This window comes from Neoarius graeffei, chromosome 9 (genome assembly GCF_027579695.1).
Source record: "Neoarius graeffei isolate fNeoGra1 chromosome 9, fNeoGra1.pri, whole genome shotgun sequence".
Lineage (NCBI taxonomy): Eukaryota > Metazoa > Chordata > Actinopteri > Siluriformes > Ariidae > Neoarius > Neoarius graeffei.
Window position 1 is genome coordinate 72107759 of NC_083577.1, and position 23833 is coordinate 72131591.

Genomic DNA, 23833 nt, shown 5'->3' on the forward strand with positions numbered 1-23833 from the left:
GTGGTAGGATCATCATGCTCTGGGGCTGTTTTGCTGCCAGTGGAACTGGTTCATTACGCAAGGTAGATGGAATAATGAAGAAGGAGGACTACCTCAGAATTCTTCAGCATAAACCATCAGAAACTTGAACACGACTTGGAACTTGGGACTTACAACACGATAATGAACCCAAACACGCATCAGAGCTAGTTGTGGAGGATAAAGCAGGCTAACTAAGCTTAAAACAAGTCCTTACTTCAACCATATTGGAAAATATATGGACCGTGCTTATAGGTCGAGTCCATGCCAAGAAAAAAAAAATTAATTGAACTCTACCAATTCTACCATGAAGAGTCGTGAAATATCCAACCAGAATTATGCCAGAAGCTTGTTCATGGTAAACAAAAATGTTTGGTCAAGGTGAATCTTGCGAAGAGAAATTTTACCCAAATATTAGGTGTGCTGTATGTATATTTTTGACCATGTATGTATCATTTTGACCCTGTTTTGATTTCAGAGAACCCAAAGAAAATTGAAACTTGTACACCAAATTCTAGTGTGTGTGTGTGTGTGTGTGTGTGTTTAGTTAAAGATGTATGCTGTACCTTCATTCTGCCACAGAAAAAGAACAGTTCAAAGAAATTACTGAAAGCCCAGATATTGCCATGACATTCATATCCAAGATGACATTCATGTCACTGTATGTAAACTTCTGACCACAACTGTATGTACCTTATTGGCCCTAAAAAGGTCCACATAGTTACATTGAGGTCCAATAATGAGCCCTAGGGGGGTATATTAGTGTAGATTGTACTTTAGGAGACAGAAATGGACTCCTATTGTACCCTTATTTCTAACAGTGTATGATTGTTGTAAATGGGCAGAAGTCTTCATCAAAGTTGCTAAGCTGACAGAACAAAAAGTCCAGGGAGTAGAGCTGGATTTGGTACAACTCCATCTATAAGTCCAACACACCTAATAGGCTGACAGGAATCAAACCTGATGTGGTTTTCTGCTGTTGTTGCCCATCAACCTTAAGGTTCAACATGTTGTGCATTCTGAGATGCTTTTCTTCACACTCTAGTGAAGTGGTTAAGTTACCATATGCCCCTTTTCCACCAAAGCAGTTCCAGGGCTGGTTTGGGGCTAGTGCTTAGTTTGGAACTGGGTTTTCTGTTTCCACTGACAAAGAACTGGCTCTGGGGCCAGAAAAACCGGTTCCAGGCTAGCACCAACTCTCTGCTGGGCCAGAGGAAAGAACCGCTTACGTCAGCGTGGGGGCAGAGTTGTTAAGACCAACAACAATAGCAAGATTGCGAAAGGTTGCCATTTTTAAGCAGCGAGAAGCAGCAGCTGTACAAACACGAAGTCATTTATTATTATTGTTGTTGTTGTTGCTGCTTCTTCTCTGTGTTGTTGTTGCTATGATGTTCGTGCCAAGGTTTATACAAACGCAGTGACGTAACTGACGTATACAGCGACGTAATGACGTGGCTCTGCTTAGCACCCCGAGCTATGGAAAAGCAAACTGGTTCTCAGCTGGCTCGCAAGTTGAACGAGTTGTGAACCAGCACCGGCCCCGAACCAGCCCTGGAACTGATTTGGTGGAAAAGGGGTAATAGTCATCCTCTCAGAATAAACCAGTCTGGCCATTCTCCTCTGATCTCTCTCATCAAAAAGGTATTTCTGCCCACTGAACTGCTACTCACTGGATGTTTTTTGTTTTTCCTCACAACTCTAGAGACTGTTTTATCTGAAAATCCCAGGAGATCAGCAGTTTCTGAATTATTCACCTACCCTACTGGGCAGCAGCAACCACACCATGGTCACAGTCACCAAGATCACATATTTTTCCCATTTGAATCTTTGAATATTAACTGAAGCACTTGACCTGTATCTGCATGGTTTGATCGATTGCTCTCCTGCCATTTGAATGTCTGACTGGATAACTGAATGAATGAGCAGATGTACAAGTGGTCCAAATAAAGTGTCTGGTGAGTGTATACAGTGTCTTGCAAAAGTATTCACCCCACTTTGTGTTTGTCCTGTTTTGTTGCATTACAAGCTGGAATTCAAATGGATTTTTGGAGGGTTAGCACCATTTGATTTACACAACATGCCTACCATTTTAAAGGTGAAAATTGTTTTATTGTAACACAAACAATAATTAAGATGAAAAAACAGAAATTTGGAGTGTGCATAGGTATTCACCCCCCTCAAAGTCAATACTTTGTAGAGCCACCTTTTGCTGCAATTACAGCTGCAAGTCTCTTGGGGTATTGTCTATTAGCTTAGCACATCTAGCCACTGGGATTTTTGCCCATTCCTCAAGGCAAAACTGCTCCAACTCCTTCAAGTTCGATGTGTTGTGTTGGTGTACAGCAATCTTCAAGTTACGCCACAGATTCTCAATCAGATTGAGGTCTGGGCTTTGACTTGGTCATTCCAAGACATTTAAATGTTTCCCTTTCAACCACTCCAATGTAGCTTTAGCAGTATGTTTAGGGTCATTGTCCTGCTGGAATGTGAACCTTTATCCCAGTCTCAAACCTCTGGGTGACTCAAACAGGTTTTCCTCCAGAATTGTCCTGTATTTAGTGCCATCCATCTTTCCTTCAGTCCTGACCAGCTTTCCTGTACCTGCAAATGAAAAATATCCCCACAGCATGATGTTGCCACCACCATGCTTCACTGTAGGAATGGTGTTCTCAGGGTGTTGGGTTTGTGCCACACATGGCATTTCCCATGATGGCCAAAAAGATCAATTTTAGTCTCATCTGACCAGAGAATCTTCTTCCATGTGTTTGGGGAGTCTGCCACATGCTGTTGGGCAAATGCCAAATGTGTTTTCTTAAGCAATGGCTTTTTTCTGGCCATTCTTCCATAAAACCCCACTCTGTGGAGTGTACAGCTTAAAGTGGCCCTATGGACAGATACTCCCATCTCCATTGTGGATCTTTACAGCTCCTTCAGTGTTATCTGGTCTGTGAGTTTTGGTGGGCGGCCTTCTCGTCAGGTTTGTAGTGTTGCCATATTCTTTCCATTTTGCTATAATGGATTTAATGGTGCTCCCTGGGATATTCAAAGTTTGGGATATTTTTTATAACCCAACCCTGATCCACACTTCTCCACAACTTCGTCTCTGACCTGTTTGGAGGCTCCTTGATTTTCATGTCGCTTGCTTAGTAGTGTTGCAGAGTCAGGGTCCTTCCAGAACAGGTTGATTTATACATTTTAATTCCATTTTATTTCCAGCTTGTAATGCAACAAAACAGGACAAACACCAAGGGGGATGAATACACTGTATAGGCCTTGTCTAGACAACCTTATCTTGAACAACTTCCTGAAGACTATACAATCTGTGAGCGAAACAAAGTCACACATAATGAGACACATAACGAAAACATTTACATTTATTTAAAAAATAGTACAAAAGCATCAGTCATACACATGGTAGTCACAGCTATTTCTAACAATCACAGTTACTTGTATAATTTTACACTTAACTTGAATGGTATTTAAAAAAATACATTTAAAAAAATTACTTTATCCATCATATTGCTCTTAAAATATCAAGTAAAGAATGCAAAGCCTAGTTTTCTATAAAATGTAGCTAAATTGCTACATTAATTGCTGTTTAAAATGAATCACTCTTATTCATTCATGGTTATGAATAATTATGTTACATGTCAGAGTCTGTCCTGTGATTCAGAGTCTTAACTGTAACGTTCCATATGAATGGAGATATATATATATATATATATATATATATATATATATATATATATATATGAAACAGTGCAGAAAACCCGACAAGGTACCAAGAAGAAGATGGATGAGATAAAATGAGGTATATCAGGATATTGTTTATTTGTGCAGTACAGGGAAAGAGAACAGGCAGAGTTACTTCATAAGTACTGCTCGAGTACAGAGCAGGTAATCACAGTAATCTTTTTGTATTATCCTGTTTTCTCTTTCTTACACTTTTGTTCAACATATTTTCTGAACTTGCTGAAAGAAGGATAATGTTCTTGTGACAGTTTCAGGGCAGATGGTGAAAAGTAAAAAAAAAAAATCACTTTAGTCCATTTGTTTTGTTCTTTCTCAGGGTAAAACATATCTTGCTCTGAGATCCAGTTCAACCTGATGTGGAAAATAGAGTAAAAGTAGATTAGCAAACATACAATGAAAGGACTACATTAAGGAAATAAAGAGTGGCAGGCTTGTAATACTTGAGTCCAGGACTCGGACTCGAATCTGACTCGTGCCCCAATTTCAAGGACTCGTGACTTGACTTGGACTTGAGCACTGATGACTCGGACTTGGACTCGGACTCGTGCATTAACTGCATTCGGACTCGTAAATTGGAGACGAGGACTTGGATTTTTTTCTTTATTTTTTGTAACATGCCATAATAATTTGGCATAAGATATTTATATTGACATTAATTTTTGTACTAATTTCGTGCAAGAGTGTCACACCTGTGCGCCTTGGTGCGTGCATTAGATAGACTCTCGGGCGTACTCCAGACAGCGCGTGTGCCAAGCAGACTCTTGCACGTGCGTCGTAAACGACTCGCACCTGCACAGGATTAAGGCGCAACCAGCGCACCTATATAAAAACTGTGAAAACACACTTACTTTGCGAAGTATTGAGTTGCATTGCTGAGACATTACTGAGCCTTATTTCCTTGTTTGGTTTCCTGATCCCTGATTTCCTGTTTCTCGTCTTTGATTCTGCAGAGTCTACAATAGCCTGTTTGTGCCTCGCTCGACCTATTGCCTGCTTCACTGTTTAACGATTTTGCCTGCCGTTCTGGATTGTTTACCGTCTTCACTTGTATTAATAAACACACCTTCTGCACTTACATCCATCTCCCAACCATCTCTGACAGAATACTTCGCACTCCCTGACAAAGAGAAGCACATTCACCTGTTCATATGTCATGTTCAGAAACAAACTAATATTAATGGCGCTAAAACAGCCACCGTCAAATGGTGCAGTTGGAGTTTTGTTCTCGGACTCGACTTGGATCAATAGTGGACTCGACTCAAAATTTTTTTCATGACTTGGACTTGACTCAGACTTGAGTACTTGGGACTCAAGACTGGACTCGGACTTGAGGTTTAGTGACTCGACTACAACACTGGTAGATGGTCATCACAGGTTATGTTAAAAGTGCTGAAAGGGAATTTTGAATTCAACCAATTAAAATGTTCAGAAAATCAGCCGAGGTTTGAGTATGTACTTGTAATCTTGATTTTCTAAGATAAAAACACATCTTAAATTATAAACATTAAGCAACTAAAAATATTAAACATTAAAAAAATTTACAGAAATGCTAAAAATATCCTGCTTACAATTTATACTTAAAAATGAGTCTATTTACATAAGAATTTTTAAATCTATTGGAATTTATTTGAGGGTGATGGCTACTGCTTTTCCTTAGGTTATATGATGCTTCTTTCCTTTCTGGTAAAATAGCATATAACAGCTGGGCTGGATCTAAATTACATCTTTTAAAAATATTAACATCTGCTTTCTCTAAGAGATTATAAACATTTACTTTATTTGAGCTATATTCCCTTTTATAACATCTATCTAAAAATTCTGAACTTGTGTCAGATCTGTATGAGTGCTTTTTTAAAAAAATATACCTTTACTGGTAAGAACACATGTCTTCTTGCATTCGTTTTCGGTGTCAAAACGGTTCTCGTTGCCCTCACATCCTCCATACCAGAACTGGGCACAAGCGTTTGCCTGTTTGTCATAGTACCAGCGGATGATGTAGTCTCGGCAGGTCCCCTGGTTCAGGACAAGGGAGCAACGAGGATCTAGAGGAGCTGCACACAGTGCATCACAGATCATGTCGAGGGAACCAAAGTCAGCATAGATTTAGTGTATAAAAACTGTTTTTGAGGAACTTTCACATATACAATCTTCAATCTGTTTAAAATAAACCCTGCTGCATGTCTCACCCACAGTGCAGTTGGTTTGGTGTAAATGGGTTGTTTCACAATCATGGTTGTCTTTTTGAATAACACCCACTAACTCCTGCATCTAGGTCCGGTGTATATATGTTGGAGTTTTTTACAGTGGTGCTTGAAAGTTTGTGAACCCTTCAGAATTTTCTGTATTTCTGCATGAATATGGCTTAAAACATCATCAGATTTTCACACAAGTCCTAAAAGTAGATAAAGAGAACCCAGTTAAACAAATGAGACAAAATATTATACTTGGTCATTTATTTATTGAGGAAAATGATCCAATATTACATATCTGTGAGTGGCAAAAGTATGTGAACCTCTAGGATTAGCAGTTAATTTGAAGGTGAAATTAGAGTCAGGTGTTTTCAATCAATGGGATGACAATCAGGTGTGAGTGGGCACCCTGTTTTATTTAAAGAACAGGGATCAATCAAAGTCTGATCTTCACAACACATGTTTGTGGAAGTGTATCATGGCACGAACAAAGGAGATTTCTGAGGACCTCAGAAAAAGCATCGTTGATGCTCATCAGGCTGGAAAAGGTTACAAAACCATCTCTAAGGTGTTTGGACTCCACCAATCCACAGTCAGACAGATTGTGTACAAATGGAGGAAAGTCAACACCATTGTTACCCTCCCCAGGAGTGGTCGACCAACAAAGATCACGCCAAGAGCAAGGCGTGTAATAGTTGGCGAGGTCACAAAGGACCCCAGGATAACTTCTAAGCAACTGAAGGCCTCTCTCACATTGGCTAATGTTCATGAGTCCACCAACATGGTGTGCATGGCAGGGTTGCAAGGAGAAAGCCACTGTTCTCCAAAAAGAACATTGCTGCTCGTCTGCAGTTTGCTAAAGATCATGTGGACAAGCCAGAAGGCTATTGGAAAAATGTTTTGTGAACGGATGAGACCAAAATAGAACCTTTTGGTTTAAATGAGAAGCATTATGTTTGGAGAAAGGAAAACACTGCATTCCAGCATAAGAACCGTATCCCATCTTTGAAACATGATGGTGGTAGTATCATGGTTTGGGCCTGTTTTGCTGCATCTGGGCCAGGACGGCTTGCCATCATTGATGGAACAATGAATTCAGAATTATACCAGCGAATTCTAAAGGAAAATGTCAGGACATCTGTCCATGAACTGAATCTCAAGAGAAGGTGGGTCATGCAGCAAGACAACGACCCTAAGCACACAAGTCGTTGTACCAAAGAATGGTTAAAGAAGAATAAAGTTAATGTTTTGGAATGGCCAAGTCAAAGTCCTGACCTTAATCCAATGGAAATGTTGTGGAAGGACCTGAAGCGAGCAGTTCATGTGAGGAAACCCACCAACATCCCAGAGTTGAAGCTGTTCTGTATGGAGGAATGGGCTAAAATTCCTCCAAGCCGGTGTGCAGGACTGATTAACAGTTACCGGAAACGTTTAGTTGCAGTTATTGCTGTACAAGGGGCTCGCACCAGATGCTGAAAGCAAAAGTTCACATAATTTTGCCACTCACAGATGTGTAATATTGGATCATTTTCCTCAATAAATAAATGACCAAGTATAATATTTTTGTCTCATTTGTTTAATTGGGTTCTCTTTATCTACTTTTAGGACTTGTGTGAAAATCTGATGATGTTTTAGCTCATATTTATGCAGAAATATAGAAAATTCTAAAAGGTTCACAAACTTTCAAGCACCACTGTATACTTTATTTTACAGGGACACACCAGCCCTACCTACAACACTAATGTCTCTTTAACGTTCTTATAAATATGTTTGTAAGAGTTAGTGTGGGCTCAGTTTTGACCTTGTGGTCATTTCATTGAATTCTACTTTAATTATTACACTTTGATTTTACTGGTTAAATTCAGAATTATATATTTTTTTAGCATTAACTCGCTTTTACTTTGGGACATATACTTTCATTCATAATAGAAAGATACTGAAGTGGAAGTTACTTTTTTTTTTGTAAGCTAAGTGCCTCAGACAGTATCCTTTGTCCATCAAAAATGTCCTCTCCAGAAATCACTCACAATATGACGAGGTTGTAAATGATTTTTAAAGAAAATATTTGTCTCTTTTGAAGCAGAATACTCTGTTGTTTCACAGTAAAACACAGGCCTTGAAACAGATGTGAGACACATTTGCGGCAGAGCCCCACATGTAGTTGAAATGTGAGTCTGTCAAAAAGTGTCCTCTCCAGAAAACCACAAGGATTGTCATCACTTCAGTTGTTAATACAGTTACCATCATGCACAAACATTGTTGCACAGTACTTGAAAATTTGTACTTAAAAACACGTACATTTCAACAGTTTGTCACTTTGTGTCCCGTACTCTTGTGGACTATAAGAAAGTGGGTCAGTTTTAGAAATACACTATATGCCGTCTTCTCACTACAAGTAACATGCCCACTGTATGACCTGTAGCTCTGAAATTCTGTGCAGTTATTTTCTATCTCAAAAGGTAATTTTTGGCAGCAGTGAAACACAAAAATCTGAGGTTTGATTTTTGGACTACTGTGGACCGGAAAAGTTTACCGAAAAGTGATTGTGAAACAGCCCAAACACAACAATCACACTTGGGAATGGACAAAACAACTGGTGATCTTGGTTTGTATGACATATATGATATATATGATGGGAATGCGGGGCGGCACGGTGGTGTAGTGGTTAGCGCTGTCGCCTCACAGCAAGAAGGTCCTGGGTTCGAGCCCCGGGGCCGGCAAGGGCCTTTCTGTGTGGAGTTTGCATGTTCTCCCCGTGTCCGCGTGGGTTTCCTCCGGGTGCTCCGGTTTCCCCCACAGTCCAAAGACATGCAGGTTAGGTTAACTGGTGACTCTAAATTGACCGTAGGTGTGAATGTGAGTGTGAATGGTTGTCTGTGTCTATGTGTCAGCCCTGTGATGACCTGGCGACTTGTCCAGGGTGTACCCCGCCTTTCGCCCGTAGTCAGCTGGGATAGGCTCCAGCTTGCCTGCGACCCTGTAGAAGGATAAAAGCGGCTAGAGATAATGAGATGAGATGATGGGAATGCGTGCCACAGAGTTCTAACATGTTTTAGCTAACCCCTTTAAAGCTACCAATAAACTCTTTACATGCATATATTCATACTTATTCTATCCACATTCACTGGATATGAGCAATCGTGCGCTCTGATTGGCTACTCTACTACCAGGATATCAGCTCGTACACCGTGTGTAGAGAAAAACAAAATGGCAGAGTGCATCAAGTCAGATATATCACTTTGTTATCAAGTATTTAAAAGAGTCAGAAATAGCTAAAAGAATAATAGGTCCCCCCCCCCAATTATCTCCTGTTCCACACTTCAGCCCAGTCGGTGGCGGTAATGCAGCTTTAAGTTGGTTTGCCAACCGCCAAAAAAAACCTAAAGAAGAAGAAGAAAATGGCAGAGAGTGTTACTGAACCAACCGAGGACGAAATAAAAACTCTACTCGAAAACAAACCCCCCCAAAATACAAAAAAAAGCGCAACAAAATATGGAATAAAAGAATTTGATGGTAAGAATATGTTTTTTTAATTTTTCAAGAACTATTATTGCATTTTTCACAAATTGCTACTGTCATTTCGCCGGTTTGTTTACATTCTTTTTTTTTTTTTTTTTTTTTTTTTTTGGGCTTTTTGCACCTTTTATTGGATAGGACAGTGTAGAGACAGGAAATGAGCGGGAGAGAGAGAGACGGGAAGGGATCGGGAAATGACCTCGGGCCGGAATCGAACTCGGGTCGCCCGCATTCATGGTATGGCGCCTTAACCACCTGAGCCACGACGCCCCCGGTTTGTTTACATTCTAAGCGGAAATGATTTCGTTGGATGTTTTGTATAAAGTTTTTCTTTATTGAATTTGCAAAAAATAAAAATGCTCTGTTTCTCAAAATCCAGTGAATGTGAATAGAATAAAACAGTTATTCCACTCAATCTCGTCGTACATGGATTATAGCCGACTCGCTATGCGCCTCGTCAGCTATCAGCTCATGTATGACTTGATTTCGTGGAATAACTGTTAAATCTATACTATACGATGGCATTTAATTGTTTCATTATTACCTGAGATTACAACAGGACGGGGATGGGGCTTTACGCTCACTGAAGTAGATATAACGGCTCCCGATGAGGAAGAAGAGGACGATGATGATGATGATGGCTGTGAAGATGATGATGATGATATAATGCTGGTGTGAGATGTTCTGCTGTTCTCATGAACAGACTGTACAGGTGGGACAGATTTGTTGACATCAGTTACTTTGTGGCCACCCTGGACATGACTCCTTAAGTCTAAATCAACCTGGAGATTAAAAAAAATATATATATATACACACACACAGAGATCAGAGTTAGAAACTCTTTTGCATCCAAGGACTTGTCACAACTATTATAGTCACATTGACAACAATAATCAACAACAATCATATTATAGCAAAGTCATGTTTCTCAATAGGTCTAGCCAGTCTACAAACCTTAGCACTGAAAGGAGAAGGGTTGATTCGTTCAGAGTAGATTCTAGTCTGAACATTATCCCTCCTGTGAAATTCTTCTGTATGATGACTCCCATAGCCATTAGTCCTATATAAGACATTGTGGTTATTGTAGCCATTACGTCTGTATCCGTTGTGTCCATTACCACCATTGGTGATGCGATTATAGATGAGTGCTCCATTCTCATCCTCACAAAACTGGCTTACGAGCTTAGACTCCAAAGCTGCAGATGAGACACAATATTGCACATCTCAAAATGATAAGTTACAATTACAGCTATACTTTTGTACTATCTATTAATTGTTCTATTTATACATTTTTAGTCGATTCGATCTGGGTTGATGAGTTAATTTGGAGGTAGCACTGAAAATGAAAAGTTTCTGTCAGTGAAAAAAATCTTTAAATCATTTCGTAAATTCTTTAAACCCTGTGGTTGAAAATAAAATTATTAATGAACAGATTTATAAACTGCCACTCAGACTTACCAGGCAATGTGTTAAAGTCATCAATAAGGTACATGTGCTCGCTGTCTGGGTCTGAAGCGATGAGGTTAAGCTCCCTGAGAAACTCAGTCTGCGTAGGGTCTGATGTGTTAACGATCCCTAGAGCATACATTTCAATGTTAGCAGCATGGGCCTCCCGCACTGCTATGTCCAGCTTCACAGGCTCTCTCTTATCTGTTTGTCCATCAGTAATGACGATGGCCACTTTGCTGACTCCATTGCGGGCGCTGTAAAAAGCCTCATGTGTAGCCTTGCGGATAGCAGTACCAGTGTACGTTCCCTCTCCCATGTAGGGCATCTTCCTGATAGCCTGCTTGACATCCTGCTTGGTCATATAGCGCGCCAGGTTGAACTCCAGATGGACATCCAAGCTGTACAGGACGAGACCGATGCGTGTGGCATTGCGGCCTACTGTGACGCGATCCACTAGTGCTGTGACGAAGTCTTTGATGATTTCAAAGTTTTCAGGACCGACACTTTCAGAGCTGTCAATTACAAACACCAGCTCCATCGGCCTCTCCTTACATTTAATGCCACATCCTAAAAGTAGGAGTAATGCATACAGAGCATATGTTTTTGGTCAGATAATGAAAAGACATTCTTTGTGCAACATGTCCTGTTTCCCTTGACTTCTGTAACTTACCACAGATCTCTTTGATCAGTTTAATAATGTCCTCTCTCTGGAAAGTAAAATCAGATATTCAGAGGTTGAAAGTATTTAAGTATTTTTAGGGGATTTTGCAGTCTGAAAATAGTACTTTTTCTCAATTACATGAAAAAAGTATTATTATTATTATCGTTTACATTTTCATTTTGACCTCCCAAGCACTTGTTACAAATCTCAAATATCATGACATATACAGAGAGAATATTATATGGTTGAGCGAAAATATGAAATTTATCTTCAAGTGGTGAATGTATATTTCATGAGTGAATGAAGCGAATTAATGATATATTTTTCAACACGAGAAGATAAAACTTCATGTCTTCACGCCAGTCACCATGTAATGTTCTTTATATTACAGAGACACATCCACAAAAATTTATGCAAGTTAATCAAGAGAATTTTAATTTTGAACCAGTTCGCTATTTTGACAACGCACGTCTAGTCAGTGGGAAAACACTAGGAGTGACGTCGTCAGGGTGAAATATCGGGAATTATTATACATACAGGACACTTTTTTGATGGAATAAAAACATGCATTCTATTCCCTTCTAGCGGGTTTCATTCATTTGGTTCGATAGCATGCAATATTGTTAGCATATCGCTTATCCTACATGTATTACGTCACTCTACCCAATGGAGAATGAGCATTCAATATGGTTTATGATATTACATGGTTGTCAAGACAACATGACGTCACATGTTGGAGCTGATGTGAATGTCCATTGAAAAAGTTTTCTGCTGCACATGCACAGAAGCATTTCTGTGTTCCCCGGGAAAGAGAAAGACGCGTTGAACACCTGAAAGGCTTGAAAAACTTACTGTGAGGCCCATCTCGCCTTTTTCTCCGGGTCTTCCCTATGATAGTAACAGAAATGGAAACTTTAATCAGCTAAGGAACAGAGCATTTTATAGTTCATCATTTCTAGGCACTCTAAACAGTATATAATCTCATCTCATTATCTCTAGCCACTTTATCCTTCTACAGGGTCGCAGGCAAGTTGGAGCCTATCCCAGCTGACTACGGGCGAAAGGCGGGGTACACCCTGGACAAGTCGCCAGGTCATCACAGGGCTGACACATAGACACAGACAACCATTCACACTCACATTCACACCTACGGTCAATTTAGAGTCACCAGTTAACCTAACCTGCATGTCTTTGGATTGTGGGGGAAACCAGAGCACCCGGAGGAAACCCATGAGGAGAACATGCAAACTCCGCACAGAAAGGCCCTCGACGGCCACAGGGCTCGAACCCGGACCTTCTTGCTGTGAGGCGACAGTGCTAACCACTACACCACTGTGCCGCCACAGTATATAATGTGATGGGCTAATGCAGTATCTAGGACTGAAACTAATTTACAGTGCCTTGAAAAAGTATTCATACCCCTTGAACTTTTTCATTTTTCCACCTTACAACCACGAACTTTAAAGTTTTTTATTGAGATTTTATGTGATAGACCAACACAGAGTAGCACATAATTGTGAAGTGAAACGAAAATGATAAATGGTTTTCAAATTTTTAAACAAATGAAAATCTGAAAAATGTGGTGTGCATTAGTATTCGGCCCCCTGTACTCTGATACCTCTAAATACAATCTAGTGCAATCAATTGCCTTCAGAAGTCATCTAATTAGTTAATAGAGTCCTACTGTGTGTAATTTACTCTCAGCATAAATACACTTGTTCTGTGAAGGCCTCAGTGGTTTGTTAGAGAACACTGAAGAACAAACAGCATCATGAAGACCAAAGAACTCACCAGACAGGTCAGGGATAAAGTTCTGGAGAAGTTTAAAGCAGGGTTAGGTTATTACAAAAATCCCAAGCTCTGAACATCTCAAGAAGCACTGTTCAATCCATCATTCAAAAATGGAAAAAGTATGGCACAACTGCAAACCTACCAAGACATGGCCGTCCACCTAAACTGACAGAGCGAGCAAGGAGAGCACTGGTCAGAGAAGCAGCCAAGATGCCCATGATCACTCTGGAGGAGCTGCAGAAATCCACAGCTCAGGTGGGAGAATCTGTGCACAGGACAACTATAAGTCGTACACTCCACAAATCTGGCCTTTTTGGAAGAGTGGCAAGAAGAAAGCCATTGTTGAAAGACAGGCATAAGAAGTCCCGTTTGCAGTTTACCAGAAGCCATGTATGGGACACAGCAAACATGTGGAAGAAGGTGCTTTGGTCAAATGAGACCAAAGTTGAACTTTTTGGCCTAAATGCAAAGCGCTATGTGTGGTGGAAAACTAACACTGCTCATGACCCTGCACACACCATCCCCACTGTGAAACATGGTGGTGGCAGCATCATGCTATGGGGATGCTTTTCTTCAGCAGGGACAGGGAAGCTGGTCAGAGTTGATGGGAAGATGGATGGAGCTAAATACAGGGCAATCCTGGAAGAAAACCTGTTGGAGGCTGCAAAAGACTTGAGACTGGGAAGTAGATTCACCTTCCAGCAAGACAATGACCCTAAACATACAGCGAGAGCTACAATGGAATGGTTTAGATCAAAGAATATTCATGTGTTAGAATGGCCCAGTCAAAGTCCAGACCTAAATCCCATTGAGCATCTGTGGCAAGACTTGAAAATTGCTGTTCACAGATGCTCTCCATCCAATCTGGCTGAACTTGAGCTATTTTGCAAAGAAGAATGGGCAAAAATTTCAGTGTCTAGATGTGCAAAGCTGGTAGACACATACCACAAAAGACTTGCAGCTGTAATTGCAGCAAAAGGTGGCTCTACAAAGTATTGACGCAGGGGGGCTGAATACTAATGCACACCACATTTTTCAGATTTTTATTTGTTTAAAATTTTGAAGACCATTTATCATTTTCGTTTCACTTCACAATTATGTGCTACTCTGTGTTGGTCTATCACATAAAATCTCAATAAAAAAACTTTTAAGTTCGTGGTTGTAAGGTGGAAAAATGTGAAAAAGTTCAAGGGGTATGAATACTTTTTCAAGGCACTGTAAGTTAATGTTTAATATTTAATTTCTTGGCTCACATATTGTCCAGGGAGTCCAGGGTCACCCATTTCACCTTTAACTCCCTTCATTCCTCTCTCACCCTGTACGCCTCTATCACCCTGTAAGAGAAAAGGGAGCAGTCAGCAGTCAAGCAAAGCAAAACTGTACCTTTTTTTTGTGTGTAGTTCATTAGCAGGACAAATTTACTATACCAATATAAATAGAAAACAAGATAAATGGATACTTCACCTTAGCACCTGTGAGTCCCTCCCCTGGTGGTCCTCTTGGTCCAGTGACACCCTGTGGCCCCTGAGCTCCCTAAATCATTCACATGACAAAAATATTTAATTCCTTGATTCACTGGAATGAATCACTTTAATCATTGGTGGATTTTGCAACATTTCAAGAGAGAAACTTGCTTTGTGGCCTTGAATACCCTCTCCTGGGGGCCCAGCTGGTCCTGGTGGCCCTGGTCTTCCTGTGTTGCCCTTAAACAGCAGGAGGACAAGGTAAATTAGTGAAAGACACACAGTTTGTCTTTTTCAACCTCCATAGCAACTAAGCAACCTTACCCACACATTCACTTCACAGATCTCATCTCATCTCATTATCTCTAGCCGCTTTATCCTTCTACAGGGTCGCAGGCAAGCTGGAGCCTATCCCAGCTGACTATGGGCGAAAGGCGGGGTACACCCTGGACAAGTCGCCAGGTCATCACAGGGCCGACACATAGACACAGACAACCATTCACACTCACATTCACACCTACGGTCAATTTAGAGTCAGCAGTTAACCTAACCTGCATGTCTTTGGACTGTGGGGGAAACCGGAGCACCCGGAGGAAACCCACGCGGACACGGGGAGAACGTGCAAACTCCGCACAGAAAGGCCCTCGCCGGCCACAGGGCTCGAACCCGGACCTTCTTGCTGTGAGGTGACAGCGCTAACCACTACACCACCATGCCGCCCACTTCACAGATATAAATTCTTATCATCTGAACATATGGGACGAAGCAAGAGTCATGGGCTCAGAGTCTCATTATTACTGATGACCATGAAGTTGTACTAAAGGCTATTAAACTGAGCTACAACTGTGCTGTTAAACAATCCATGTTGTAATCAGAGGTGGACAGTAATGAAATATTTACTTGAGTACTGTACTTAAGTACACTTTTTGAGTATCTGTACTTTACTTGAGTATTATTTTTTGGAAACTTATGACTTTAACTTCAGTACATTTGAAAGACAAATATCGTATTTTTTACTCCACTACATTTCTGTCAAGGTCCTCGTTACTCGTTACTATGAAGCAGCTTTGAAAGTGGATGTTTTTTTCTTTTCTTTTCTAAAATGTGATTGGCTTTTTCGCAGGTGACACTGAGACAGCCTATCAGTAATCAATAGGGTCATGTCATGTCCATAGACTGTATAAAATCAAGTTCAATGATTTCTCAGCAGGATTATTTAACACGATCAGTTGACGGCAGAATGGAAGGAAGCAGTTCTTCTGGGGAACGCACGCACCCATGGCCCATGAACCCATGTTTCAGTTTTCTGAAAGGAATAAAGATTCGTTTTGTTTTAAATGTTTGCTTTGTTTGCCTAAAGCGAACCACATCACAGCCTACAAAAACTCGCCATCCAACCTGCAGAAGCATATTGAGGTATATAAACGTTTTATTCCAAGAGAAAGCTTGCAACAAAGTTGTCTGTGCTTTTAGAGCTAGTGTTAACATTGCAATAGCTATGCAGTCTGGTTAGTCAAATGACTTTCTATGGATTTGCCCTCCAAGTTGCCATCACCTTGTCCACGGCTAATAACACAATGCTAGTTAACTTGGACATTGTTAGTTAGCATGTAAAAATGGAGTTATGCTAAGATGAATAATGTTAACTTATCTGAAGTCCTTTCAGAAATATGTTTTAGCATAAGCTTGCCAAATAAACAGAATGTAGAAATCTTTCTTTTCTAGTAGCGTTAGCTACCCAATATGATTTTGAGTTTGAAAAGAGTTTGCTAGCATGTCAGGTGGAGTTTCACTGACTAGCTAGCTTAACATTAAACCCCCATGATGGCACAGCATGCGTTCATTTTGTGAATTCACATTTCTGTCTTTGGTAATGGTGTTAGGTTTTGTAAGCGTTGTGGCAATAATATAACAATGTGTTGACAGAAAATGTGCTTTTAATCTCATCTCATCTCATTATCTCTAGCCACTTTATCCTTCTACAGGGTCGCAGGCAAGCTGGAGCCTATCCCAGCTGACTGGGTGAAAGGCGGGGTACACCCTGGACAAGTCGCCAGGTCATCACAGGGCCAACACATAGACACAGACAACCATTCACACTCACATTCTGTGCTTTTAATACTTAAGTATTTTTAAAAGAAAGTACTTCTGCACTCACCTTTGTAGAAATGCAACAGGTTTCTTCTGCAAACTAAGATTTAAAAATTAGTCGCATAGGCTGACAGCACCAGTCCTGTCAGATAAGCATGGCACCAATGACTTGAGACTGTTTCTGTCAATTCTAGCCAACTCTTCTATTGACTTAATGTGCATTTCAACTAGAGTATGTGGTGTTTCTGCTGCTATGCTAAATTATCCCACAAATTGTCTATGGCATTGCAGTTTAGTGATTTTTAAGGCAGTCAAAGTTCCAGTATTCCATCAAGTCACACAGAGATTTGTTCCTATGCACCCTATAGTATTCATCTTGGAAGGTGAGAGTGTCAGTGTTGCCATTTGAACAACAAATTGCCATTCTGTGTTACACTAAGTTTATATTCATCCAGGTGCACAACCTATTCACATTATATAGTAAAGCTTAGCTATTGGTATGCAACTAATCTTTTTGTCCAGGCAGCTTATGAGGGCTTATGAACACACTGATTTATGTTAACTAGAATATAGCACATATCCAGATGAGTTTTCGCACAATAGAGTTTGTGTCACACTCCAGAAAAGATTACAACCAGAGGTGGACAAAGTACCCAACTTCATTACTTAAGTCAAAGTACAGATCCCACTGGTCAAATGTTACTCCGATACAAGTGAAAATTATACAGTCAAATTTTTTACTTAAGTTAAAGTACTGAAGTAGTTTCTTTTAAAAATACTTAAGTATTAAAAGCACATTTTCTGTCAACACATTGTTATATTATTGCCACAACGCTTACAAAACCTAACGCCATTACCAAAGACAGAAATGTGAATTCACAAAATGAACGCATGCTGTGCCATCATGGTGGTTTAATGTTAAGCTAGCTAGTCAGTGAAACTCCACCTGACATGCTAGCAAACTCTTTTCAAACTCAAAATCATTTTGGGTAGCTAATGCTACTTGTCCAGGGTGTACCCCGCCTTTCGCCCGTAGTCAGCTGGGATAGGCTCCAGCTTGCCTGCGACCCTGTAGAAGGATAAAGTGGCTAGAGATAATGAGATGAGATGAGATCTGTGAAGTGAATGTGTGGGTAAGGTTGCTTAGTTGCTATGGAGGTTGAAAAAGACAAACTGTCTGTCTTTCACTAATGCACGTTAAGTCAATAGAAGAGTTGGCTAGAATTGACAGAAACAGTCTCAAGTCATTGGTGCCATGCTTATCTGACAGGACTGGTGCTGTCAGCCTATGCGACTAATTTTTAAATCTTAGTTTGCAGAAGAAACCTGTTGCATTTCTACAAAGGTGAGTGCAAGCAAAATTGAGTGCAAGTAAAAGTGGTTGCCGGCTTACGGGTGGTCCTTGAATCCCTTCACCTGGTGGGCCTGGCAAACCTGGTAAACCTCGGAAACCAATGTCACCCTGTAACAAGTGCATTAAGATGAATTTTAAACCAACATCGCACACTTCTCTCTGGAATACCCATCGTAAAATGAGCTGTGGTCTACCTTTGGTCCAGGGAAGCCAGTGCCCTCGGGTCCGGGTTCTCCAGGCAGACCTGGGAGGCCAGGAGGACCCTGCAAAAGACTTACAATTTTAAGATGGGTAATAGATATGTAAAATTTGTGGTGTTCTGTTTTCCTGTATTAATATACCCACCACTGGTCCAGGATATCCTTCACCTTTTGGCCCAAAAGGCCCAGGAGGGCCAGGATTACCACAGTCACCCTAAAGGATCAAGTCAGAATACAGCAAACATAAAAAATGTATGCTTTTTCTGTTTAGTCTTTTATAGAGTTGAAAATATAAAACATACCTTTGGACCCGGGAGCCCATAACCTGTTTCTCCAATTGGTCCAGGAGGACCAGCAGGGCCGGCATCACCCTAAAGGAACAGGCAGATGAAATCATAGAATCATTCCTCCAATGTACTTCATAGCTGGGTGTGATGAACTATACCAGATTGTACTAAACACTAGAACAATGTTTCTTTTCATTGGCAGTGAGCCTGTGCAGTAAAGGCTTGCTAGAACATGTGGCATTATTTGGCATTTTGCATTTGATACCTTTGGTCCTGCAATAGCTCGCCCAGGAAGTCCTGGCATGCCCAATCGTCCTGGTGTTCCAGGCTCTCCCTACAAAAACAACAATCAAAGTTGAAATACAGCACCATTTTAATCCAAGAAGATTAGTAGCTACAAGCGATTGTTCACATCATGTTGTCATTGGATGAAGATTAAAGGCCTGTTTTGGAAATAGACTGAAACTGAATAGGGAAATATTTTTAGACATTGATGGCTATGGATGCTGACATTTCAATGGTTGGTTCTCACCTTGGCGCCTGAAGGGCCAGAAATGCCAGGTGGGCCTGGTAATCCTCTGACACCTCTCTGGCCCTGGTCTCCCTGGTAGAAAATGAATAAATATTATTTTACTCATAAACCATCTTGATAGATCAATATATGGAGGTTTTTTTATGTGATACATATTCTTGAAAGCTCATAAAATCTATAGAGCCAAGAAGTATTCCCAAACAATTAACCTTTTCTCCTTGTGTGCCAGTTCCTGCTGCTCCTTCAAGTCCCCTCAGGCCTGGTGATCCAGGCTCACCCTGATGAAGACAAAAATAGGAAAGAGCACATTACTTTATCAGGAATGGGATGTAACTAGTATCATGATGTGTTAAACTACATTCATGTTGTCAGTTCTACCTTTTGGCCTGGAGCACCATCTTCTCCAGGAAGTCCTGGCAAACCTGCCAGTCCTGCAGCACCAGGCTCACCCTTGCAAAAGGAGAAAAATATGTTTGTGCTTTCCATTTCTCACCATTCAACAAGAACAAGCCCCAATACCATTATTGTTTAACTGATTTTGGTGAGCATTTGAGTGCAATTACTTCACCTAGGTATAAGTTTGATAAACATGCACGTAACAAAAAGGAACATCAATATAGTGGAACCTTTGGTCCAGGTTCTCCGATTCCTCTCTCTCCTGGGCTGCCAGTCTCTCCTGGTAATCCTTGTTCACCCTAAAACATGGTCCAGATTGGTATAAAATACTATTTAATACAGATTAAATACAAGTTATTATTTGAAACATAAGCAATATGTTTTCCTTGGACATTGTGTGTTTAGTAACACTAACCTTAGGCCCAGGCAGACCTTCTCCTGTTGGCCCTCTTCCTCCTGGAGGCCCTCTTGGACCCTCCACTCCCTGTTTATGAATGAAATTGCTATTATGTCTTAAAAACTTTATTCAGAGGTTGTAGTAATGCTGAAATTGTACACATTGAAGCACTGCTCAGATAATGGAGCATTGCTCAGATAATTGTTTAGCACTGGTGACCCCTGTTTCCATCCATGGGGTCAGTGTGGACATTGTGGAGGACTACAAGTACCTGGGGGTACATACTGACAATAGAATGAACTGGACTAAGAATACAGAGGCCATATACAAGAAGGACCAAAGCCGCCTCTACTTTCAGAGAAGTGCGAGGTCCTTCAACATCTGCAGGATTATGCTGAGGATGTTTTATGAGTCTGTGGTGGTCAGTGCTCTCCTGTATGCTGTGGTGTGCTGGGGTAGCAGACTGAGGGCAGCGGATGCCAACAGACTCAATAAACTGGTCTGCAAGGCCGGTGATGTTGTGGGAGTAGAGCTAGACTTTCTGGAGACAGTGTCTGAGAGGAGAATGCTGGCTAATCTGTGTATCGTCCTAGACAATGTCTCTCACCCACTCCATAACATGCTGGCCAAACAAAGAAGTACTTTCAGTGAAAGACTCATTTCCCCCAAAATGCACCACAGAGTGCCACAGGAGGTCATTCCTGCCCGTGGCCATCAACCTTTACAACCTCTCCCTCAGAGGCTCAGATATTCAGTAGGCAATGGACTATTCAATATTGCACCTGTGTAATAATTCCATTGTACTACATCCATCCACACTGTACCTAGGTTTGATAATTACATACTATAACTATTCAATACCTCAATAAGTAAAAGGTCACTGTTTCGATTCACTGGACCAGCACAACTGGCTGAAGTGCCCTTGAGCAAGGCACCTAACCCCCAACTGCTCCGACAAGAGTGGTGGCGTACCTTGTGTCTGATTAGCCAAAGAAAAGCTGATGATGTGATCATCAGTTCGGGTGCTGCCTAACCGAGATGAAAAAAAAAACCTCACGCAATGTGCAGTACTTGTATAATAACTGCTATGTACCATAGCCATTATTTACTACTTATGTGCAATAACTGTAACAATAACCATGCAGTAACTTTATTCCATCCACATGGCTATTTTTCCTTTCACATGGCTATTTATGCACAATATATATGGTTTACATTTTATATATTCTTATATTTTTTACATATATTATTTGTATGTATTTTTACATGTTTCATGGTTTACATATCTGTTTAATTCTGTAATTTTTTTCTCTACTTGAGTGTGAGCAACTTCTTCTTCTTCTTCTTTTTCTTCTCTTGTCCATCGTTTTTGATGAGGACCATAGACATCCCCCTTAGATGCTGATAAGGCCAACAGTGGAAAGGAGAGATGTCATGAGATATACGGGACTTGGATTATAGTGAGGGAGATTTGTGCAGAGTCAGTCTCACTCTCTCATCCATGCTCCATTGGCAAGACAAGGCAAGATGGTTGGTGATGGGAATAGATGTAACAGATGACCACAGCTTCTTCTGTGCCCCACTGTGCCCTCTGTAAAGCCCGTTGATTTGCTTTCTTGTTTGTTGGACCTACTGTTGGTCTCTTCTGCTCCATCTGCCAAGGTCCAGACTTCACATGCTTGGGAGGGAATCCCTAGAGCTCGCTGAAGGTTTGAGACCTGACAGTTACCCTCACTTGGTTTAACCTGCCTGCCGAAGCGGTTTACTGGGGTGTGGCCATTGCGAATCCTACAGCTACTTGGAACCACAGGTGAAAGCTGAGTGCCAGGTGGAGACCAAAGACAGACAAGCTGCCCAAAAAGGACATGACAGGCCCCCCTGCCAGAGGTGCTACTCCTCCCTGACAACCCATACACCCTGAGTAACTGCAGATGTATTCAATTTCCCCTTGAGATTATTAAAATATTTCTTATTCTGGTAACTACACAAAAATTAGTCTCAGTCTTTACTATTCAGACTTCTACTTTGAATATCTACTCTGGGGATGATCTGTATGAACTCCAACCCTATTGCCATTTGTTGTATGTAACTGCAATATTTCACCCTGAAATTCTTGTTTTGGTCAGTGTAAAGATGTACAAATTTGTGGAATACCATTTCAGGGCAATATATTATATATATCAAAATGGTATTATGGAATAAATTATCATACGACTCAACCATGGTTCTGTGACTCCCATTAGCAGCTCTTAGGTGTCATGCTTTTTGCAGAATTGGTAATGCTTACAGAAGAATGTAGTGTCAACTTTCTAGTTCATCATGTAAAAAAAAAAAAATTGACTATCTTTGTGTGGAACACTTCTCTATTATTAGTTTATGTGGTGTCAAAGTGCTATTTAATAGGCTGGCTGCCAATTAATACAGGTGGACCTCAGAACTGAGATAAATGTGCAGCAAAAACAAATTAATATCATTATCAGAACTAGGACTATTCTGATAGGAAGACCTGGCATCTTGGGAGGTGTGAATGCTTGCATGAAATTCCCTCAAAAAGGGAAGTCTGAATAAGATTTTTCAGTGCTTTTTTGAACTGGAAGTGGCTATAGTGAATCATAGTGGATGAAGCAGCATTAGTATAGTCATCGTTACTTAAATCATGGTACCTTCTCGCCCTGAATGCCAATCCCAGGAAGCCCAACTGGTCCTGGAGGGCCTACAGGGCCAAGCTCACCCTAAATACCACAAGACAGAAAAGAATGAGTCAGATTCAACTGCAGGAGACATAATAAAAAATAAAAAAAACCCACACTGACTATGCTCGATACCATCTGGCTACTAATATTATAGGTTATTTTAATGAGATAACTCAAAGTACAACCCCAAATCAGAAAGTTGGGACAGTATGGAAAATGCAAGTAAAAAAAAAAAAGAAAGCAATGGCTTGTAAATTTACTTTGACTTGTATTTCATTGCAGACAGTATGAACTCAAGATATCACATGTTCTGTCTGATCAACTTCAATTCGTTTGTTAATATACATCCATTCCTGTGTTTCAGACCTGCAACACATTCCAAAAAAGTTGGAACAGGGACAATTTAAGGCTAGTAATTAGGTAAAACAATTAAATAATGATGTGATTTGAAACAGGTGATGTCAACAGGTGATCATAATCATGATTTGGTACAAAGTCAGTGTCCAGGAAAGGCCTAGTCTTTGAGGAACAAAGATGGGTCGAGGATCTCCAGTTTGTCAACAAATGCATGAAAAAAATTATTGAAATGGTTAAAAACAATATTTCTCAAAGAAAGATAGAAAGGGGTTTGGATATTTCACCCTCTACAGTACATAATATCTGATATAACCACATGGGCTCTGGATTACTTTGGCAAACCTTTATCAAGCACTACAATACAGAGTTACATCCACCAATACCAGCTAAAACTTGACTGTGCAAAAAGGAAGCCTTATGTTAACTGTGTCCAGAAGCACCATTGACTTCTCTGGGCTCTGAAGCATCTGGGATGGACCATCACACAGTGGAAATGTGGATGGTCAGATGAATCAGTATTCCAGGTCTTTTTTGGAAATGGATGCCGTGTGCTCTGGACCAAAGAAGAAAAGGACCATCCAGATTGTGACTAGCAACAAATCCAAAAGCCAGAGTCTTTCACGGCATGGTGTTGTGTCAGTGCCCTTGGTAAAGGTAACTTACACTTCTGTGATGGCAGCATTAAT

At 40.6% G+C, this 23833-nt stretch overlaps 1 protein-coding gene across 3 annotated transcripts in view; it reads right to left on the reverse strand.

The window, feature by feature from the left end:
* Window positions 1–3825: 3825 nt before the first annotated feature.
* Window positions 3826–23833, reverse strand: part of col28a2a (collagen, type XXVIII, alpha 2a) — a 54562-nt gene continuing 34554 nt past the window's right edge. For all 3 annotated transcript variants that reach the window (XM_060930212.1, XM_060930213.1, XM_060930214.1), the window contains 21 exons: window positions 22761–22829; window positions 20116–20184; window positions 19931–19999; window positions 19683–19754; window positions 19514–19582; window positions 19305–19376; window positions 19038–19106; window positions 18788–18856; window positions 18631–18699; window positions 18480–18548; window positions 18325–18393; window positions 15012–15080; window positions 14842–14910; window positions 14631–14711; window positions 12439–12474; window positions 11596–11632; window positions 10935–11492; window positions 10431–10672; window positions 10021–10258; window positions 5637–5822; window positions 3826–4122 (listed from right to left, as the gene is read on the reverse strand). In XM_060930212.1, the coding sequence (XP_060786195.1) occupies window positions 4118–4122; window positions 5637–5822; window positions 10021–10258; window positions 10431–10672; window positions 10935–11492; window positions 11596–11632; window positions 12439–12474; window positions 14631–14711; window positions 14842–14910; window positions 15012–15080; window positions 18325–18393; window positions 18480–18548; window positions 18631–18699; window positions 18788–18856; window positions 19038–19106; window positions 19305–19376; window positions 19514–19582; window positions 19683–19754; window positions 19931–19999; window positions 20116–20184; window positions 22761–22829 (2286 nt within the window). In that variant the 3' untranslated portion in view covers window positions 3826–4117. The remainder of the gene's footprint in view (window positions 4123–5636; window positions 5823–10020; window positions 10259–10430; window positions 10673–10934; window positions 11493–11595; window positions 11633–12438; window positions 12475–14630; window positions 14712–14841; window positions 14911–15011; window positions 15081–18324; window positions 18394–18479; window positions 18549–18630; window positions 18700–18787; window positions 18857–19037; window positions 19107–19304; window positions 19377–19513; window positions 19583–19682; window positions 19755–19930; window positions 20000–20115; window positions 20185–22760; window positions 22830–23833) is intronic.